Source organism: Amblyomma maculatum, chromosome 2, assembly GCF_055883805.1.
Source record: "Amblyomma maculatum isolate TAMU_Amacu chromosome 2, ASM5588380v1, whole genome shotgun sequence".
NCBI classification, from domain to species: domain Eukaryota; kingdom Metazoa; phylum Arthropoda; class Arachnida; order Ixodida; family Ixodidae; genus Amblyomma; species Amblyomma maculatum.
The window spans coordinates 202,383,132-202,405,833 of record NC_139345.1 but is presented as its reverse complement, the minus strand read 5'-3'; the positions used below and the strand labels follow the sequence as shown (position 1 = coordinate 202,405,833).

Here is a 22,702-nt window from a genome sequence, read left to right as displayed (position 1 = left end):
TCAAAGAAAAAAGGACAAAAAGAAGGAAATAAAAATTGGGTTAACAATTAAGAAAGAAAAATGAAGGAAATGTTGGGGACGAAATTTTGATATTTAGCCTAGTTTAAGCTGACAAGGAAGAATTATCTTTGATCTATAAAAAAATAGAGCATTAAATATAAAATCTGCCCTCAACATTTCCTCTATTCTCTGAAGAAAACACTGCCACGAACTCCATAAAAACTGAATAACATTTAGACATGCTATACTCTGTTTCATACATCAAGTGCAACACTGCCAAAGCTAGAGCCCTTGTTTGCGCTCCCAGCATCCGTGATGAAAAATAGTGCTTGCTCTTGATAAGAGAAAATAATAGTTGCTTTGTCTGCAAGCTTAATAAAACTTACATTTGCATTTATTCCACAAAAAGCACCTTTTTTAAGGAGAAAAGATTGGACTCTGTGAGTTTGTATGTTTTGTTTGTCGTTTTTATTCGTGTCACGTTTTCGCTGCCCCATGTTTTTGTTCGCGTCGAATTTTCACTGCCCCTCAACCCTGCCAGCAGTGCCCTCCGTGCAACGCAACGCGCCGATCTCGACTGTCTCTTAGAAGCTGATTTTATTCTATACGATCCGCACTGCGAAGATGTCGAGGCACGCAAAGCAAGTTACTGCAAACGTGTATGCTCGGAATACAGCCCGTTTCTGCAGAAACCACTCGGCCACGGAACGAGTGCATAGTGATACGCCTTTTTTTTTTTTCTTGCGGTCTACTTGCGTAGCTTTCGCTGCATTGCACCTGATGTATGAAACGGAGTATAGAGCTTCTGAAAGTTACGATGTATTTTCTATGGACGTTGCCACTGGTGAGCCCTCTTAAAGAAACAATCTACAATTGCGTAATGCTATACAATATATAATATACTGAAAAATGTAAAATTTATAGGGAATTCCATATGCCATTTTTTTTTTGTACAGAAAGAACCTGCATGAATCCGGACAGAGCAGTCATACCGGTGCTTGAATACAGTAAAATCTCCTTAATTCAGTCTTTAAGGAAAAAGTCCGAATCCAACAAAAACACAAATTGACAAATGGGGCTGAAAAACTGCCAAAAACCGTTTTTTCCATCACATAATTTCATCTGATGGCTGTCTGCATTTGAGATTAAACGGTGAAGTGCTCTATGTGCACACATGGTGAAGAAGAGCTTCGCAAAGCAGCCTCATTGTGTTGAGGATGCTTCCCTGCACAGTCCACACGCTTAACTCTTTCGGGACCGCGCCATAGGCCATCGTGTAAAAATGCACGATCAAATCGCGCGCGCCCTCAAGCTCAAATATCCGCTCATTGGAACACGTGTCGCCATCTAGTGAGTAGTCTAGTATCTAAACTTTCGGTTTTGGTGTAGTTTGCCTTTTTCACGGCAGGCGGCGACGCGGGAGAGATTTTAATCTTTGGCGCGGCGGCGGCGCAGATTGAGAACCATGGCGTCAGCGGTGAGAAGTGGTGCAAGAAAGCACACACAAAAAAAATGTTGTACATAAGCCTCCCACTTTTTTTTGTCTTGAAGTTAGAAAAGAGGCATTGTATCACATTTTGTATATTCTGAAATATTTTTATTACTCTTTTATTTCCGTATTCAAGAATTTCCTTCTTTTTTATGTTTTTTTAAGAAGAAAAGTTATATTTTGAGATTTTTTTTGTGATATCACGTATATTTTTAAGGCATCTCAATTTTTTTCTCGTGAAAGTGCGTTCATTTAGCTGCATAACAATATATGTTACAACAAGCTAGCAGAAAATGTCATTGAATAAAAAAATATTTTCCAAGTTGTATCACAATTGCCTTCTTTTCGGGCGGTCCCGAAAGAGTTAAGCACTGCACACAGTGCAGCATATTTGGCAATTTTTTTTATTCCAAACATGAAGTTTTCTAGTACGAATTAAATGACAAACCGAAACCAATGCAATTCTTGCTGCGTAGCATGCCACTACCCTCCGCTAATTTTCCTCCTCTTAAAGTGGATTCACACGACGGACCGAATAGCGAAGCGATCGGTCCGCGGCGAGCATTCACACTGTGGGAGAGAACAGCAGACGACAGAGCGGACTTACTCTTTCTACCAGAGCACTGCGCGAGAGGTGAACCTTGTTCTGGCGCACTGTTAACGAGGGTAGCCTACTATGGACGATGCGTGGACGGCATGGGTGGACGGTGGGTGAATGTGCGGGATGCGACAGCCTGCAGCTACTGCTGCTGCGCCGTTTTGCATAGTTTTGCCAAAGTATTGTTGTGAAGAATAAGATTGGGATGGAGCGCATTTGGCAAGCACTCGCAGATTATGACTAGCAGCTTACCGGTATCGCTCAAGAGGAAAGTATACAACAGTTGCATCTTGCCTGTACTCACCTATGGGGCTGAAACGTGGAGGCTAACCAAGAGAGTTCTACTTAAGTTGAGGACAACCCAGAGAGCTATGGAACAAAAAATGGTAGGGGTAACATTAAGAGATAGAAAGCGTGCAGAGTGGGTCAGAGAAATAACTCAAGTTACCGACATTCTAGTGGAAATTAAGAAGAAGAAATGGACATGGGCAGGACATGTAGTGCGAAGAGAGGATAACCGATGGTCGCTCAGGGTAACAAACTGGATTCCAAGGGAAGGAAAGCATAGCAGGGGGCGGCAGAAAGTTAGGTGGGCGGATGAGATTAAGAAGTTCGCAGGGGTCAAGTGGATGCAGCTAGCACAGAACCGGGTTAAGTGGAGAGATATGGGAGAGGCCTTCGCCCTGCAGTGGGTATAATCAGGCTGATGATGATGATGATGATGATTGTTGTGGTGACTGTTCCGCTCGAAGTGCTATATACTACGCAGGCAAGCGATGCAAATGCCAAAGCTTATGCAGCGTAACTGTAAGCGCGCAAAAACGCTTGAGGAAAGCAATTAATACATTCAAGCGACTGCTCTGTGCAGCCACAAAACTCACGCATTCGGTATCACGCAGTGCAAGAGCCTGCTCACTAATTTCTGTGAAAACCATGTACTGCGAATGAAGGCAAAAACAGGCTAGTTAGACTCCAAAATAGGAACGACTGCCGTCAGTCGTTTGAAGCCGCTTCTCGCTTTCCTCCTGCGTTTTAGTGCAATGTATGTTACATTGTCTATGCTTGGGCACCGGGAGCATAGCTGGAAAGCGTTCCGCGAGAGAAATAAATAAATAAAAAATGTGTCCGTGAAGAATCTGAATTGTGAAAAGGACTCGCGGCCTTATCGCGAATTGCTGCTTGCGGACTGAAGCGAAGCAGCGGAAATCACTGACGTAGGGCCGCGTCACAGCAAATCGTGAGTGTGATTCGCGATTTGGTCCGCCGTGTGAATCCACCTTTAACATGCTATGGAATGAGTGAGGATAAAAAGCCCAACAGGCACTGAACACTTCAAGCTCTGGGCATGATAGTCACCTCCACCAGCGAAAAAAATGCTTCTCAATGAGGTACAAAATGCTCACCTCATCAGTGCGATGTGTGGATTGTAAAAAACAACCATTTCAGTAGATCCTCTAAAACAACTTTCAGTAAACGTAGCTATAGCTCTAATAAGCAATTTTTGGCTCGTTACTTATTCATTATTACTATTTAATTACTACAAGAAGGGTTATTGAGGCAGTCAGGAACTTGCATAACAGCCAGGTGCACTCACCGGGAATGAGAACGCTGCCTGCGACGGTCATCCCGAGAGTCCTCCTCCGGTGAGCCTTCCTCGCGACTCTTTCGGCCCCCATCGTCCTCATCCTCTTCCCTATCGGCAGCAGCCTCCTCCTCCTCCTCTTCATCTGGCCCTGCATTGCCCTGGGGGTACTCCTCCACAGTCTCCTCCTCGGGGCTACCCTGCACATGCACACACAGCAACACGTCAACTGAGGCACCAACACGTTTGAAACAAGCGCTCTTGCAAAGTACAACTTGTTCTTCATGAGTGTTCGCCCCCAGAGCTCCTTCAAACCTAAACACAAAGCCCACAATAACGCGCCATGGACTGATGCACAATAGTGAACAGTCGTGTTATGCAATGGCTTGAAGCAACACAGCTAAACAGTGCAGCTGGTAAATGCACCCAAATCCCAGTTTCTCCATACAGCACCACCAACTGCCAGAACAATAGCAAAGGCTCAGAGTGACGAAGCTTCTGCAATGCTTTTGCAGCTAAATTTAGCACAATGCAGTCACTGTGTACTGCACAAAAAAGCAAAATTGGGGGAAAAAAAGCAAGAAGCCACCAAGCTAAATTAATTGCCCAAGGGTTGTTTGCACATGCAACAAAGTTATTTGGCAATCACAATGTTGCCTCAGCTTGAAGGCAAAGTTACCAAATTAGAGTAGGCCAGCCAAAAAAGGCTCTTGGGTAGTTTACTCTTTCTAGACCGTCCTGTGAAACTCAAATTTCTTTACATGAAATGTGACAATCGTAGTTAGCTTTTCAGTGTAGCTCACTTTTTTTTGGCAGGCGGAGAAGGAAGATATTGTTAGGGGAGGCGTGGTCTCAAATGTGAACAAAAATGGAATCGATCTGGTGCCAAGATACTCTTCAAGTTCGACACAAGTTCGAGCGATTCAACTGCTTCTATAACAACATTTCTTTTATGACAGCAATGCAAAGCATCCGGAGAGGACATGGCAAGCACCAATTTCAGTTAGGAAGATAAATCAGGCAAGTACCAACCTGGAAGTTCAACTAGGGGTGAAAGGAACCAGTTCCCAAACGAAACCGTAGCTGGATCTAGCCCCAGAAAAAGTTGCAAATTTCACCGCCATGCGAGAACCGAGCAGCTTGCAAATTAAAAAAAAAATGGAATTCTTAAAAATTAATAATAAATCGCTGCTTTTGTTGCAAGGAGTTGTACTTCAGGGGAACACTCGGAAGCATTCGTTCCACACATTCAAAGCGTTTATCAGTGACCTTTCTAGCCATCATACCCCCATACTCCCTTAAGAGGGTATAAAGGGGCAAACCAACTAAAAAAACTAATTTTTTAATTTCTTTAAAAAAATTGCACCCTGTGCAGAGCAAAACCATACTGTGACGACTGCGCAGAAACGCTCGATGCCATTAGATAATGGCACCAAAAACCGTTCCTCCTGGTATTTAAAAATGGCGGCCTCTAGGGTTTGTTCACGTTTTTCATCATTTCTTTTGTATGTATGCACATTTTTGTATTATATATGGCTAACTCAGTTAAATCTAATTTCTGCCGTTTTCACGAATTGTAATTCCAAACTTTCCCATTAGGTACGCTCTTGTAGCGCTTTAAAAAAAATGTTTTTGTTGGAGACCTGTGCACGTGCCTTCCGAGCGTTGCTTGGCGCTTTGGCCGCTGCATCTACCTTGGTTGGGCCGCCTGTTGTGCTATGGCAAGAACAGCTTCAAAATGGAGGAGAACGTTCCGCAGCAATCAGTTCACATGAAAAGAAGTGAACGAGGAGCCGGCGCGTCAAAGTGCTAGTTTCTCGAAAGTAGGCAAGAATGCACCATGTGCCACTTTCAACATTCAAGATTTCGCTTTAGTGATACCGAGATCCTTCGAGACTTTCTTCGCGCAAGAAATGCAGGAAAGGTGAGCTGAACCTAACGAAACACATTGATGGAAGGAGCATGAATGTCTGTTGCAATGCATGCGATGTGACAAGCTCATTCCAAACATCGAAGCAATCCCAAAAAGGCATGTTTGAAGAAAACAAACAGTTTGTTTATGCGCTACGAACGTGTGGGAAAGGACTGCTGGCTGGCCGTGTAATATGCACTGTTATAAGCATGTCTCCGCTGCCTACGAAATTTGTCGTACAATTCGCGCTTACTTCATGCAACAGACTTTCTTCGCAAGGCATCACCCGGGCTGTTGACGAGGTGCAGGCTGACATGCCTGGGTGTAATGAACCACAGGAAATTGCCGCTACTGTGGATGGAATTTGGATGAAGAGAGGGCACATTCAACCCTGCATGGAGCCTTCATGCTTATATCAGTGGGCACTGGCAAGGTGCTAGATCTCGAAGTGGAGGCTAAGTTCTGCCCTCTGTGCCCATGGAATCTCCACTCTGACAGCAGCCAAGAAGAGTCCAAAGCAATGCATATTGGATCATCTGGAGGTATGGAGGCTGCGGGCCCCGATTTTTGTGCGGTATGTTCAAGAACATGGTGTTATGTACACCAAATACACTGATGACGGGGCAGCAAGGCATACTTTGCTGTAAAACGATCAAAGCCATACAGCAAAGATATTGAAAAGCACGAGTGCATTGGCCATGTACAAAAGCATACGAGGACCAGGCTTAGAAACCTCAAGACTACCCTGAGGGGTAAGAAGCTGTCAGGTGTGTTACCACTGTCTGGAAGAGGTCGTCTCACAGAAAAAGACATTGGCTCCTTGCAATTTTATTATGGCAAAGCCATATGTGAAAACACAGACAGCTGAGAAATTATGCAAAAGGCTGTGTGGGAAATTTATTTTCATAAGCTGTCTACAGATGAAAACCCAAATCATGGAAAGTGCCCCAAGGTGTGGATACAACCATGCCCTCAGTGAAAGAAACCCTGAGGGATAGTGCCATAAAAGCAGCTTGCTAACTACTGTTCTAGAAGCAGTCAAGCCAGTGTTTCAAGCTTTGTCATCGCCAGGCCTTTTAAGCAAGTGCCTGCACGGGCAGGACACACAACAGCAATGAGTCCTTGAATCAACTGATCTAGTGCCGCTGTCTGAAAACAATGTTCGTTTGAATGATGCATTGAAACTGGCCACTTGCCATGCTGTAGCATGCTATAATGACAGAATTGTGCACGAATTTAAGTCTTGGAAACACTTGACAGCCAGGTGCATTCTATACAGTCGGTCTGAACCGGCTTTACAAGGAACGAGCGTGTTGCAAGGGCAGAGTTCCGAAGTTCACCAAAAAGCAAGGAACATCAAAAAAAGAAACATGAAAGGCTTCAGGGAAGATAAAGAGCCAAAAAGTGTGCGTATCCTTCCGGTGCATTTTGATCCGTTGTATACTGTGTGCAAATATGTTTTTTTTTCAAAATCACTTTTTTTGAATTTTTCAAACTTTGATGTACCCTTTCTCGTAACCTATCAGGCCGATAAAGCTGAAATTTTTTTAATTTCTAAAATCCCTTGCAAATTGTCTTAACCTGGAGCAGTTAACATTGTTGGAGTTAATCCAGAAAAAAAATTTCATTGGGAAGACTCTCCCACTGTTGGTGTCAAAGGAGGGCAATGTTTTTTTTCTTTCGAGGTGTGCGTAAACGCACATTTTTATTAGGTTCCGTCTGAAGCCACTATCCTGTGAAATTAGTGTGCGATGTTTGACGGTCATACTGTGTTTTGTTTCTGAGGAAAGGCACATTTAATTTTACACCCCAGCTAAAAATTTGGTTCTCGAATATAAAAAAAAAAGTAAAAAACGTGCTGTGAAAAAATTGCGCCAAAAGAAGGCGAAAGGCATTCGTATTCAACAAACAAAATTTCACAAAATATGCAACAGCTGAAGCGCTATGAAGGTGAAACCACGACAACCCATTTACCTTACCATACCCTCTTAAGTCTGCTAACTCTTTCGTTACCGCACCTATTCAATTCGATCACCAGTGCTTTAAATAGCCGATGTCGACATGTTGGAATCATTTCTCATGCACTTAGCGGTTAGTCTAGGGGCTGCACTTGTACAGCCTGTTTAAATTTTCCTGCCGATTCTGATTTTTGGTCTTCTTGAGAACTAATGTGCATGTGTTGTTGCAAAAATAAAGACGCTTAAATAAAGAAGGCTTGTTTTATTTCTGGAACACAATTGCTTAGATGTTTATAACGACCACAGCCAAGCAAAAACAACCTTCAAGCTCAAATGCAGAGTAAAGTGCTGTTCTTTCCTTAAAAAGCCCCAAATTAGGCAAACAGGAGGTTTCGCTAAAAACAAAGCAGTTTTTATTCAGAGAGACGGTATAAGAGGGAAGACTCGAAGCCATCACGCATTTGAACATGCTTAGACCCTTCGACGGCCAACCTGCCAGTCCCACCTTTCACCCTTCCCGCACATTGGACTCGTCATCCGCAAGCTGCCCTTCCAGCGCCTGGTGAGGGAAATCGCCCAGGATTTCAAGACCGACCTGCGTTTCCAGAGCTCGGCCGTCATGGCTCTTCAGGAGGCTAGCGAGGCGTACCTGGTAGGTCTCTTTGAGGATACCAACCTGTGCGCAATCCACGCCAAGAGATATCTTGCAGCCCCGCTCTCACTCTTTCCCAGTAGATAGAAAAGAAAAAAAAAACACTGGCAGGAGACGCAGAAGTGATGTAGACAAACGTCAATTTTGTGTCATGTGATTGTCCGCCCAAGACCTGCAAACATATCCTCTTCATGTGGCAATTAAATTTTTTGAAAATTTTTTTTTTGCACCAGGCATGATCGGTAGGCCAGGCAGAATTAATATATAATAGATTATGCAATAATATATTTTGTTCCCGTCCACATATGTGGACTGGGCACCTCAAAGCTGCTACATGAATGAAAACATTGCAACATTTTCGGCATTTTTTTCAACTAATTATTAAGCATGAATAAATGTTTTCCTCTGAGAACACCCTGCGCCTTCAAGGCTGCCACCTGCACGCGAATCAGCGTATTACGTACTGCTCTGCACGAAATAATGAAGCGCCACGGACACTTTACCAACTTCTGCATTAAACGCAGTGCCCACATTTGTGGACGCGAAACTGAGTCCACTGAAGCACTCTTTCTATGTCTAAGGTAACAAAATCTTGCATGCAACATCTACATTCCCTAATTGACACATTCATTACAAGAAATAGTATTATTAGGAACCAGTTCAGAAAGAGGCAAGCAAAAATAACAGCTGCTAATTCGTCCCATCGTAAAACGCTGTGACATCCATCTTTATTTGCAGTTTACAAAAACATTTCAATGTAACAAGAAGAGATGGCACCACATGCTCGACAGGGCGGGTCCAAATGTTACGGGTGCCAAATTCAAAGGCGGAAATTCGCACTACGTGCAAACATATAGCGAAATTTGGGTCACGTCCACATATGTGGACCCAGCGCCTGAAGGGGATATTTTTCCTCCTTGCACAGTGTTGCCAGAAGATGTCAGTTTTGGTTCCGCAACAGTTCGGTTTCGCTGTCAGCAGAGGTATTCAGCAACTTTTGGCGCAGGCGTAGCGCAGAAGTAGGCAAAGAAGTCATTTTTGTAGCAGCATGCAGCAGGATTTCTGATTAGGCGCAGTTTGGAGCAGCAGTTCCACGACTGCATGTATATTCAGCCTTTACAGCCAGTTTGCAGCATTTTTGCTTTGGTTTGGAAGCTGTTTCAACCTGTAGCTTTTTATGTAGGTAAAGAACGTTGTTGCACAGGTAGTTCAGATTTTTTTTTTTACCCAGCGTTCCTGTGTCATTGATCTTCAAAATTTATCTCTTAAATTTTCTTTGTTAATGATGCACCTGCAGATATCGTGCTTTTTTTATCTTACCTATGGAAAACAGCTCGTGTAACATTAAAGGACTATAGACACCAAATTTTTGTGGCATTTTTCTTCTTGTTAATGATGTGCAAGTCAATAATGTATATCAATCCACACGCAGTTTTCGCTTACCACCGCTTTTCTTTCTTTTCTCACCAGTTTAGGTTTCGTTATCCGAAATATGGCTGTGATGTCACAATCATGTCGATGCGCAGCATGAAAAAACAGCGATATAATCGCTCAATGTTCACTTGCAATGATTCCTGTTCTTGAGGCAGGCTGGTTTTATCATTTTAGTGAATTCAAATGACACAGCAATGATTATAATGCTGTATTTTCATCCCTCGCATTACCTAGACTTGACTGACATCACAGCCATCACTCTGCTGTTGAAATCAAAACAGGCGAAAAACGAAATTTGATTATAAATTATACAGCAGTCGTAGGCGAATGTGACATGGTGATCCGTGTACAGTAATGTCTGGCATCATTACAAATGATAAAACAGGAACCAAAAAATGAGGTGTCTACATTCATTTAAGAGCAAAAATGACGAAGGCCACACAGGACTTTTCATTAACTGCATTATCACTGTTACTGCTATCATCATCACTAACTGCATCTTCATCGCTACTATCATTCTTATGCTAGGCAAAGAGAATTACGATGTTTCGTACGAGCTTAGTGTGGAATGGTGGTTTGTGCGCTCAGATGGGGATAGTGGGAATAGTGGTTCGATACCTGGTTATTTTTATAAGTGTCACAACAATGGACACTTTCTGCGCAGAGAATCTTAGGATGCTACTCATGGGCCAAGAATGGGCTTTCGCCTCAAAGTGTGCAACTGAGACTGCAGTCGAAAACACTCAACCGGGGATAAATTGCAGTAATACGGAAAGTTGAGCTAGTTGGTACATGATTGCAAATTACGAGCGCTGCGACGGAGAACAACAACGAGAGAGTAATGACAAGGACAGGCGCTACTGAACGTTTATTCGAAGAACACAGATTAAATACTCGCAGAAGACAACCAAGGGCACATGCACTTCACAGATTTTTCCTAGGTATCCAGATATAAAATCTCACAATCTTGGATGCTTACAGATGGTGAGCTCACGCAAGTGTCACTGTTCTTATGGATGTGATATGACTCTGACAGTTCTCTAGTCATTTGGTCTTTGTGTCTAAACTTAATCTTGGTTTTGTTAAAAAGCGGTAGACATTTTTTCCTACTAGGCACATTTGACCCACTCGGTTTATTCAAATGACAGTCTCTATAATGAAGGGCCAAATTGGATGAGGGGGCACTATTCAAAGAAGTGTTATGTTGGCGCAGGCGCAGTATTTAATCTGTGTTCTTCGAATAAACATTCAGTTGATAGTAGCTCCTGTCCTTGTCATTACTCTCTCGTTGTTGTTCTCCGTCGCAGCGCTCGTAATTTGCAATCAAGCGGGGACCATCGTTGCATTAAAACAGTGATACCTGGTATCACAATTATACGGCTTCATGCAGGCTTTTTCTGCCACACAATATTTTGCCTGCATTTCAGCATTGTGTGCATCTCTGAAATAACATGCGGGGCCGAAACCATACTCAGGCATTTTGGAGCACCTTTGAAGCAATAGTACAAGAGTTTTGGAGCATTCTTATCATGTTTTAGAGCATGATTCTGCCTTCGATAATTTGGGTGATTTATCAAAATTCAATGCTCTGTTGACACTGCAAGCATCTCTGACAAAGCAAGACAAATGAAAAAAAAACAGACTAACAGCAAACAGAATGCTTGCTTCTGCACTAAGTCTGACTAAAAGTTTTTGCTTATTTTAACCAGACATTCAAATGTGAAGACCATCACTGATGCGCTCAAGCATCGCACCTATTTCCAGAGTTTGCATTAATGAGCAGCACATTTCTGTCCCCTATCTTGCGCACATGCTTTTTGGTTCAACGCCTGTGCTTACAAGGAGGGTTGACAGGACGGGTGGCAGCCTTTTCCCCCTTCAGCTTCTTTACTTTCCAGCCTTCTGCAAGTGGCTCCTCTTGTCCTTGCTTCAGTAATATATTTCAGTAATTGCAGCCCATTGGTAATAAGCCCTGTATGACTTGCCAACACCTTTGACAAGGTTTCTAGTGACTGACACCTTGCCATGGCACACCATCCCTGAACCACCTCGCGTATGTTTATCTGACATAAGCTTGACAAGCTTGTTACTAACAAAGAGGCACCAATTGTTCTCACAGCAGAGGCATCTGAACAACTTGTATAGATCTTTGTAGCCGGACAAGTTTCCCAATGTAATTTGCAGCAGCTGCTTAGCTTGCTTCTCACTCTTCACCAGCAATTCAAAAGGAGGAGATTCCATGTCACAGAGGCCCAGAGCATCCTAGCAAAATTCCTTCCAATAGTGGCTCACTTTAAATTTACTGCAAACATGTTTTGACTCATGCTTCTCTAGTTTACAAGAATTCTGCATTAGGCCCAGTACACCATATATTTCTGACACAGATGCGCTGCCACTGTTTTGACTCTGGCTGCCCCCACACTGATCCACAACTGAGAACATCCCTTCTCTCAAATTTGATTGGGTTGCATTACTTGCAGGCGATACAATGACCCACTGTGCAGCAAAACTCAGTGTCCTGTTAAATTTGCTACCAAAACATTGAGGCAGCCAGTTTGGGAAATTTTTGGTGACATGCTGCATTTTGAAGAAAGGAGTAGGGAAAGCAGTTTCAAGCAAAAGCAGCAGCACTTCCACCTCTACATATGGATCCCAGATCCCTTGCTTACTCAGCTCCACTGCAATGACTCAGTGGCTACGGTGCTAAACTACTTGTCCCAAAAACGCAAGCTCGATCCTGGCAGTAGTGGCTTCAATTTTATGCGGCCGAATTGAAGGCGCACTGCAAGATGTTACTGCACATTAAAGAACAGTGGTCAAAATTTCTGCAGCCTTCTGCTACCCCCTCGTAGCCAATGTTGACTTGAAACAACCTAGTGAAATTGAACACAAATCACTACATTTCAATGTATTATCTCCAACCACTGTAATAGTTGGGAGAACACTGCCTAAACAGGCTGAACCCCTCATAGATACTTATTAGCCCCTTACAGCTTTGTGTAAACCCCAATTTGGACAACAGAGGTCAATTTTTGCTCCTAATGACATTCTACAGTTCACCTTGTCATGACTTGAAATTTGTCGGCATGATGTTTCCTAGCAACCTTGAGTGGAAAACAGTGAAAATTTTTCCCTCAACTGGTGCTGATGACGCCATTCATCGTTACTGATCACGGGGTAGCCAAAGAGATCCATAAAGAACTGCAGTTTCCTTGTAAAAACTTTTTTTTTTTTTCAATTTAAACACTCCGCTGATAGTGAATGAAAGGGAGTGTTGTTGCCTGGCAACAGTAATAAAATGGAAGTGTCCCGTTTAAAAAAAAAAAAAAAAGACTGCGCACAGTACCTGCTGCCTACCGCGCATGGACGCGTCAGCTCTAGGCTGCTTCGGTTACGTGTTGATAACTGCCACATCCGCCTCTTGAGAGCCAAGAAGCGCCGATTGCGCCCACGTAGAGCGCAAGTCCCTCGAATACAGAGGTCAAAGTTAGATGTCGACACAATCGCGCATTGGTTGGAGAGGCAAGCGTGTGCATGCCTGCACTGCTTCGTATGGAAACGCGTATTAGATAGCCGATAACTACCTCACCTACCAACGGAATGTTCCGGCACAAAGCCTACGGGATAATTTCCTCTGAGAACCGAGCCACAGCTCACGTACAGTACGACATAAACGACAGCTACGATGGGAGGGGGAATCGGTGTTAAAGGCTGACCGTGGCAGCTTTCAGGCCGCTATTCTTTGCTGCTGCTCGGTGCCACGTTCAAGAACCGGCAAAATGGCCGCGACCGAATGCGGCATTAAACAAGGTGCGCCAAGCCGACGCTGCCAGAACGCAAGTGCGGCGTCAACTTGAGCGGAAAAAACAGCTCGCGGAATGATTGTACGCTAGCTCCCTAACTGCACAGGGCGATTTACCAAGCCATCATAACCGACCTTACCATCATGTCCGCACGACCTTGACGGAGCTAAGGAAGAGGCACGCTAAACGACGCCGTGGCTTTGTGCGCGCCATATTGACTACGCCTTCATGGCGCTAGTTTGCCGCACACGTCGCAGAACTCGCTAATGACTCAAAAAGAAGCGGCGAAGAGCAAGCGACACGCAGGTCTTTCGGCTAGACGGAAATCGATAACGGTATACTACGTACTCTCTACAGCAGAATAAGCCCGTCGCAACGAGGTGCTCACGCTTACACTCACCTCGCGGTCACTCATTTTCGGCCTCAGTGAAGTCGGTGCGACTTGCGCTCAACAAAGGGAGCGACCCCCCAGGCTACACGCCAGGCTAGCGCACAACACGTGAAAAACCAACCGCCAGCAACGATGGACGTTGGCTGTACTGTCGCACACGGCCAGACAGGACGCACGTTGCCACACACATACAACGCAATATGGCTACCGCAGAATGCGCCTCCTCTGTGCCTGAGTATAGCCTGAGAAAGGGAGCGGAGAACCAAGACCGACTGAAATACAGGCCTGCACAGATAACACTGCTCCAGAGCGCACCTTCTAGTTCATAATCTTCGCCGCTAGGGAACGAACACTACGAGTAACCTGGCGCTACTTTAAACCTGTTAATAAGAAAGGGCTCTTAGTTCTGTCATTTTCCTTCGTCGTTATAGTTTAATTATCTGTCCACGCTGTAATTCACAAGCACCTGTTCTGCGCATGTGCAGCGAGTAACTGCAGTGCCGTCCCTTGGTGCCGTCGCACAAAGCGGAATCGCGGTATGTCTTCTGGCGAGGAGAAACATTATAAAAATAAACACTCACTAAAATACAAAAAGGCAAAATTTTTGAAGTATAACTCGGGCAAAGATCTTTTTTTGTTTTAATTTGGGTACAGTTTGCTTATATTAATTTGTGATTTGATGATGATGAAAATGACAAAAGAACACTAAAGAACACGTCAGCCGAGCGCCCTCAACGGCGAGAAAAGTAACGAAAGTTGGCACACAAAGGAGAATGTTTTTGCAGGGGCCCGATCCTCGATATTCGCCTTTTCGGCCATGTTGTGACGTACCCGTGACGTAAATATTGGGGCGGCGCTAAAACGCGTATAAACAGAAATTGATGACGAAATTTAAAAAACAAGGAAAAAAGTTACAAAAAATAACGCCGTCGTCTGCTACTTGGCGCCGATTACAAAAATGCCAACGCTGCGATGCCAAGAAGCTGAAGGGTCGGTGCGAACAGTGTTTACGCTGCATACACGCGTCGCGCGGCAGGGCAAGGCTGAGGAGATAGTGAGATACTTACGTATACATTGCGGCTGTACTGTACTATTATAGTAACGGTAGTTGCGACCACAGTGCATCATAGTACACACGCTGTCGGACGTCCACCAGCAGCTAGGCTGAGCGAACGGCGGTACTCGACGCAAACCCCACAAACAGCCGGTCGTCAAGTGTGAGCGATGCCTCACTTGAGATGCCTGCATGTTGCTAGCTGTCCGTGTTTCATTTATCGACTTAGTCGCGCAGAGAAATCGGCGAGTATCAGGATTAAAAAATTTGTTTACGACTGAGAATTGGAAGCGCCCAACAGATTTTCGGGCTGCAGTTGCCTCTAGAGAAGAGACGCGCCTATCCGACGACAACGCTGGCCTTCTCAGGGTATCGCTGTCGTTGGAAACTGCCTGCGGCAGCCCACCGTTTCCATCATGTTAGCAAGTCTGCTACGGCCGGGTATACGTGTCGGCTTCTGTGGCGTAGCGTGCGGATATCGGCCCGACTGGAGCGGCGTAGTGAAAACACGCATAGTGGAGAGCTCGATTAGGCCATATATCTGGCGATCTTAGCATGCGCTGACATCGGACCACCTTTAGCGTGTTAATTCCATCGAAATGCGATCGTCGTAGCTGGGCTACGCACATATTGCGGGTCAGAGAGCCGAGCGTCTATAATCATTACTGAGCCATCGAGGCGGGGACGTTTTCACGCAGCCGCAAAAATAAGATAAGATTTTCTGGCAGCAATGAAAATGCAGGGCATTTAATGTGCCCTGAATTAGACACAGCACGCTGTATGCACATTTCACCGCATGCAGAGTGTGTCACTCTGTTGTGGCAGATGCCTCGTTAAAATAATAATAATAAAAAAAAAAAAGCTGTCGGTATTATTCTGCTTGGTTTCTGAGCATGTTGCATAAAAACATTTTATAAAAGTAGCAACACTGCTCGTCTGATGCAGGTGCACATCACACCACAATGTCACAAGAGAAACAAAATTTGTCAGGTACAGCCTAGTTCCTTTGCTACTGTTTACCAGTTTTGCACTTGCAATAGCATCCGGCACTTTCTTTCAGTGCAGCATGATTCCTCAGAGGAGAGAAGGGTGATGAGGTCGGCTAGAGATATGCCTTCACATATACTATTTGACGATCAGGAAGTGAAGGAACAGACATGAAGAGTGAATATGATATATGATGCCTAATTACAATGAGCTAGATGCAGTACGGAAACCATTTTCTTGAAGCAATTGTCAATTGAATGTAGCATTCATGCACACATTAACCAGTGCACATGCTATATACACAAAGCCCGAACCTGTCTCTGAGTGAAGCAAGGGAGCCAAAGGGGAAAGCAAGCGTGACTTTAAAGACACCGTAAGTAAAAAGTAACAGCAACAAAAAAGAAAAACAGAAGCATGCACAGGAACAATATTCGACAAAAAGAGGCATGAATTGCAAGGCCTGCAGCAATGTGGCCTGCAGCACATCAGGGTGGTGTTCTGGATTTTTTGGCAAAGGTTCATTAATGCCAGGTGATAATACTGTATGATTTGTATTGGCTGTGCCATCCCCTGTGTGCTCTTCCAGCAATGCATAATGCCCAACGTGCAACTGTCTAACATCCACTCTCTACACTCTGACTCAAAAACATGCTCAAATGAACCTCACCTGAATACGGGCATAAATATGGGAATAAAGCATGAAATTTACTTTTTCGACATTCTGATTGCATATCATTGGAAAACTAAACGTGATTTAAATGAGCGTATGATTTGCAGCTAGTGCGTCTTGTATGCATGGTTCTTCCAACAGGTTGCAGTATAGCTTCTGTCCTTTATTTTGGTAAAACATGCACACTTTAAGAGACCTGCTACTCACGTAACACATTCCCTGTAGCTTTAAACAGCTCGTCGTTGACTAACAATTGGTGTATCATTTGCTTTCGGTACTTTTTGGCATTTTTTTTTACATGCACCTGACATGAAGCCTTGCTTATAAGAAAACTGAAAATTACAATATACAAAACAATACAAAATTTATTTACAGCACTGCACACTCTACAATACACAGCCTAAAATGAAAGGCTGTCACACATTCAAGTAATTACAGTATTGTTGTACTTGTACAGCTCATCGCCATATCTGAAAGGTGGCACGGCCTTGGAGACCAAAGAAGAGAAATTAGTTATACAAAGCAAGGGAACACAAGATAGGGTCAAAAACCCATTCTCCAAGTGTTTGGCCCAAGATAACCCCAACACCAGCAAAGCAAGCACCCACTGTTTTACCAATGAGTACCCAACACCACTGAGGATTGGTCCCCAAATGCTCAAACCACTAGGCTGCACCTGCAGTCAAGGGATGCTATGCGTTCCGCAGTATTACCAGTATCAAAGATTATGGAACTCAACGTCATTTAAATGGTAGTCGGCACCTGGGACAGAGCAAGTATTCCCTGATTCTGTTATGGACAGGGCAAAGGTAGTTATGGTGTGTGTAAGAATGATTTTATCTGTGCATAAATGCCTGCCACACCTAGAATGTTCCCTTTATGCAGTCTACCAAAAAGGAGAAATGTTTGGCTCAGGAAGACAAGCCTTAAGCATTATTTCAGCAAGTCACTCAGTGTGACGGCTATCAGGCAAACCAGCACAGCACTTGAAAACTTCATGCTCTAAAAACAATTGTGGGGACACGCAAGCTCAGCATTTACCGCTATGACACAACAGCTTTTATGGCTCCTGTCTGCAGACTCTCATTCGTGTGAATCGACTTTGCTACTGCTAACATCTAGTATTTATTCTATGATACATATCAGTAGCATATACCTGTAAGTTATCCAATTATGTGGAAGACCACTTGTCTAGATACCTATAAAGCCCACTCTAACCAAGCTGTACAGATGCGTTTCCATGGCCTAAGGGTTGCCTGTCTTATTACCCAAAGATCCTGCAAGGTTTATCACCTCACACATTCATCTCAAAGGTGAAGCCAGAGACATCACACTGAGTACTCGGCCATGTCACCTGTCTGAAATGTGCCCAAGATTTTCCACTCACAACGTCGCGTTTTGTGCAGAAAAGAGGCTTTAACGTTGCTGCATCAAAAAAAAAAAAAAGCAAGAAGCCAATAGCTGAACATCAACGCTACATTAGGCTCTGCTGGCTCGCAAGACATTTGACCACAGTCTCAACAGCCGAGTTATAGATGCAGCTGTGGCAGAGGCTGTACCACAGAAACAACAGATGAATGTGGTCAAGATAAAATGAAATCGCTTTGTTCACAAATTCTTCAATACATCACGAAAAAGAATGGCTCACTTATGGATAGTATGACGTCTACTGTGTTCAATAGGATTGTACCTTCAGGAAGTTATCTTTTGAATGCAATCTTAAGAATATATTGTGGTGTTCAATTTAGGCTGTACACATAGCAGACGTGCAAAATATGCAGCACATTCTGAGGGTTAAATGCAGAGAGGATTGCTGAAGCTGATATAATAGGAAAGCATAGGGATACTAGATAACATAGAAAACACATGCGACAATAGGATAGGTGTAAGTGAAACTAGCGCAGCTGTCACTTATGAGAGCAAAAAGTTATACAACTCAGTACTAGCACAATGGTACAAAATGTTGAAAAGTGATGATGAAACACAAGTTTCCTTGAAAGTGCTTCTACATAAATGAAATGAAAGTGATTGGCATAAAATTTGTGCCCCTTCCTTAAAATTCTCAATTTAAAGCTCACAAAGAACAATGAAGGCTACAAAAGCAACTAACAGAAAAAAAGTAATGAAGCAGTTATACACAGCTGCAATCATTCGATAAACATCTCGAGTGATGAAGCCAGTCTCCAGTGGCTTAGAGCATGAATATGTGAGCTTTACCAACCCTCTTTTAACATATGTGAGTGCCGGAGGGCATGTGGCAGCAGCAAGAATGTGTCAAGAAGCAAATGGCCCAGATAGCAGCCTCATAATAGAGGTATGGAAGGACTACACACAACGCTATCATGGAGGGAGGTATTTTATGGAACAAGATATGTAGCAATGCACAAAAGGAGCAAAGCATTTTGTAGAGCTGCAGTCAAAAATTTATGAAGGACAATCTTATCAAAAAGTTTTTATTTCACTCCTGCGCTTGTGCATCATTATTGTGACTATGAGTTATATAGTGAAACATGAAATGTCAAGCAATTTATCCCGTACACAAATGAATGCATTTTTTCCCCTGCGAAGCCACCTTCAAGAACTTTTGCCAGTGGGTGCACATGCACATCAATATCACCTAGTTACAAAACAGAGAAGTCAATAGTTGCCTTTGTGAAAAAACTGAAGAATACAAAAATGTTCATTGATCGCCGAGCCACACAAATGATGCAGAGGTTAAACAGGTTATCTGGGATCTTGATTAACATCACTACAAAGCATCAGTAATTGCAGTGCAAAATGAAACTGGCAAATTTTGCAAAAGTGGAATCTAAAATTGCCAAAATGGGTTGACAAGTTGGCGGGGGCCTCATTTTCCGTGCATACAACAATGAAAGACAATGACCACCAAATAGATGCACAAATTATCCTTGGGAAAACTAGTTGATTGCTGTTCATCTACATTCAGCATATGAAGGAAGCAATAGAAAACAAGCATAAAGGCAACCAAATACAAAGAAGCACAGCTCGCTTCACTCTGCAGTTTGTGGAAAAACACAGTGGGCACCTCACATTTCACCCTAGTAGCACGCAAGATAGGTGTAACGAAATGGACTCTGCTATGGTAAACGACTGCAGACACATCCACCAGGGTGCACGTATGTCAAATATTCTCACTGAAGTAGTACATCGCAGGCTGCCTGCTTGCCACAAACACCAAAGTGAATTGTGAACTGTTGCTGCCCGCATGTCCTACTCAGAATGGCACTTCTGGAGGTAGAAGGAGAACGTTTTTGTACCTTCCTGTGTTTCATTGACATGAAGCACTTAATAAAATGCACACTGAGTTTAAGCAGAACACAAAAAAGCAAAGTATACAACAAAGAATGACAGCTCTCAGCAAGGGCCACAGCACTTGTAGAATACACTCAGTATGTCTACAGATGGTAGACAAAAAATTATAGCACCAAGGAAAGGTTTGGTTTGGTTTGTGGGGTTTAACGTCCCAAAGCGACTCAGACTATGAGAGACGTCGTAGTGGAGGGCTCCGGAAATTTCGACCACCTGGGGTTCTAACATCGCACTAATGTGCACTAACATCGCACAGCACATGGGCGCCTTGCTTTTCACCTCCATCGAAAAGCGGCCGCCGAGGCCGGGATTCGATCCCGCGTCTTTGGGAACAATAGTCGAGCGCCGTAACCACTGCGCCACCCCAAAGCTGAACTTGGTTCTTGCACATGCTATCAACAAAATGTACACCAAAGAGATGGTTATATCTCAAAACCACAGAAAAAATTAAGACTTGGACGGCTTTTCAGCAGTATGCTATCGAACATGAAGCAGTAAGAATGTGCACATTGATCACTTGTGGCATATATCAAAATCATGACAGCGAGTGAAAATCTCAAGTGCAGGTGATCAAGTTGTTCCTGTCCGAGTTAATATAAATGTTGCACGTCCTCTTCCTTGTACTTGTTGATGTTCCTGCTGCGATTACCATTTGCAGGTGGCGTCAATGTCATGTGATCTGCACACACTACAAGCTGTAACGATCTTCAAAAAGAGCTGTCCATCTGCATAGCACTTCACATCTGATGTGGCCGTCCAGGGACAAGGCGTGGCCTCCCAGATTATACAAGCCTAGCAGAGAGGTTAATGATGTTGAATATGGCCCCAGGACTTCTCGACCACATGATGACTCGGATTGGAAGTGCTGCAACGGCTGCACAAGGTCCACACGATCACCTGCAAATGTTTAGTGCCTAAATTATATGCAAATAAAATATCAAACACGCATGGCACAGGAACATTCAAAATCATCAAAGCTACAAGCTAGGCTGCGGTAAAGTGTAATCTATGAATGCAAGAAATGGTCAGTGCAAAACCTAAACCTAAGTGAACCATTTCCGTAACAGGTAAAGACGGCTTGGTGGCGGAAATTGTATTGTGGCTAACTTTTTCTTTCTTTTTTTGCAATTAAGGGAACGACTTATATCAGGCGATTTCACTTGTTTTTCCTTCCTCGGTCGTCGAAACCATTAACCAAGAAATCTTGACAACTACAAGCACACTCAGATTTTTTTTTTTTTTTTAAGTTCGTGCAGTGTAGAGAAGTTGAAGAAAATTATAATGCGTCGTAGAAATATGCAGCTAAAAGCAACGCAAAGTGCTGATTAAAAATATCGGATTCGCCGCATGCGTCCTGTGAGTATTCCTTTAATCTTCAGTCATTTCCCGCCTGCGTACAACTTGAATGCGAATGACGCTGTATGAACAGTCACCTTTACAGGTTTTCTTATTGCACTTACCTCTGTGATGCTCGACGTGCTGCACCATTTCCAGCAGATTGACTGCGTTGCCCTGCTGGTCGACACCCATCGAGAAGCCCGACACATTCCGGGAGCTTGTCGCTCGGCCGAACGAATACATTTCGTGCCATCCAACATCAGAGGCGTTCACCACTGGCGATCACACCCGAAGCACCAGTAGCTCAACAGTTCAACATTCCGAGCGCAGGACAATTCTCGCCTCGGAGCTTGCAAAGCCGCCACACTACACTCCTCGTCAGATGATTGATCTGACTGTACTGACGAGCTATCTTTCAAGACAATTTGACAGCATTGCTGTGCTGCAGCAAATCCTCGATCACTACTTGCAGACGACGAACGGCACGAAGACCACTCATAAGCGTACAAGTTCTTTCTTTCCTCCATGTAAGCTATAGTGAACTAGAATATATATTCTAGTTCACTATAATGAAAGCGTACCTCCCTTCATGCCTCCCTCCATGGCCGCCGCCATTGCTGGGTTATCATAACCGCACAGACCAATGATTTCTTACCATGGGAAGAAAGGGTTTGAAATAAGAAAGCAGTTAGCGCCGTCACGCGGCCGCAAGCTTCTGCCCCCATTACAGATTGTCTCAAGCGTCCTTTATTTCATACGCGCTCATTATTTGCCTTTCTATTGCGTTTAAAAGCCATGCAAGGTGTATATAAAGTTATCCTTTTACTTTTAATAACAAGCTAAGAAACTATGGTAGGCTAACGGCTGCATAAATCAGCTTGCCTGTCGCCATAGTCTCATTAGCATAATTCGGGCACCTCGCCACTCGGCGAAATTATGGCGGCCAAACGTCAGCATTTTCGGTAATGGCGGCACATCAGTTACGTCATGACGCGTCAATTTGACGTAATCTAAATATGCCTGCGTATCACGTGTTTCACGTGACATAGCTCCAGCCAATCAAATTTGAGCATCCGCTCCTTCCCAGTATGCCATTATTTTCATCACATTGGTTAATCGAGCGTAAGTGTTCTCCAAACCACCATCAGTAACTTTGCTTCCACTCCAAAATCATTCGTATTTGTCATCCAGGCAACAAGGATAGCTCCGGTTGAAATCAATTTTCACGGCTACGTCATTTTGACGTAACCGCTAAAAGTGCTTGCCTCAACTGATGGTTTCGCGCCACAAGTTTGAAGCACGTGACTCTTTTCAGAGCCAATCAGAAAGACAATATGGCGCCGCCAGGGGAAGGCGAATATCGAGGATCGGGCCCCAGATCGTCGATGCGCAATCACGTGACACATGGGTGACGTAACCTACTCGTCACGTATGCGTATTCCGCGTAACGTTGTTTCCCGCGGAGTCTTTTTTTTTTTTTTTTTTTTTTTTTCCTTTTAAGAGG

At 43.9% G+C, this 22,702-nt stretch overlaps 1 protein-coding gene and 1 long non-coding RNA gene across 2 annotated transcripts in view; both read right to left on the bottom strand.

Moving 5' to 3' along the window:
• tra2 (transformer 2) overlaps positions 1 to 14,063 on the bottom strand; it is a 38,655-nt gene extending 24,592 nt beyond the window's left edge. The window contains exons 1-2 of the mRNA XM_084595631.1: positions 13,829 to 14,063; positions 3,682 to 3,869 (exon numbers count right to left, since the gene is read on the bottom strand). Coding sequence (XP_084451757.1) covers positions 3,682 to 3,869; positions 13,829 to 13,843 — 203 coding nt within the window. The 5' untranslated portion in view covers positions 13,844 to 14,063. The remainder of the gene's footprint in view (positions 1 to 3,681; positions 3,870 to 13,828) is intronic.
• Positions 14,064 to 16,672: 2,609 nt separating this feature from the next.
• On the bottom strand, positions 16,673 to 22,025 carry LOC146201084 (uncharacterized). The gene is made up of 2 exons (XR_014705286.1): positions 21,321 to 22,025; positions 16,673 to 20,757 (listed from the first exon to the last, which is right to left on the bottom strand). It is a non-coding gene; the product is annotated as an uncharacterized LOC146201084 (long non-coding RNA).
• Positions 22,026 to 22,702: the final 677 nt, after the last annotated feature.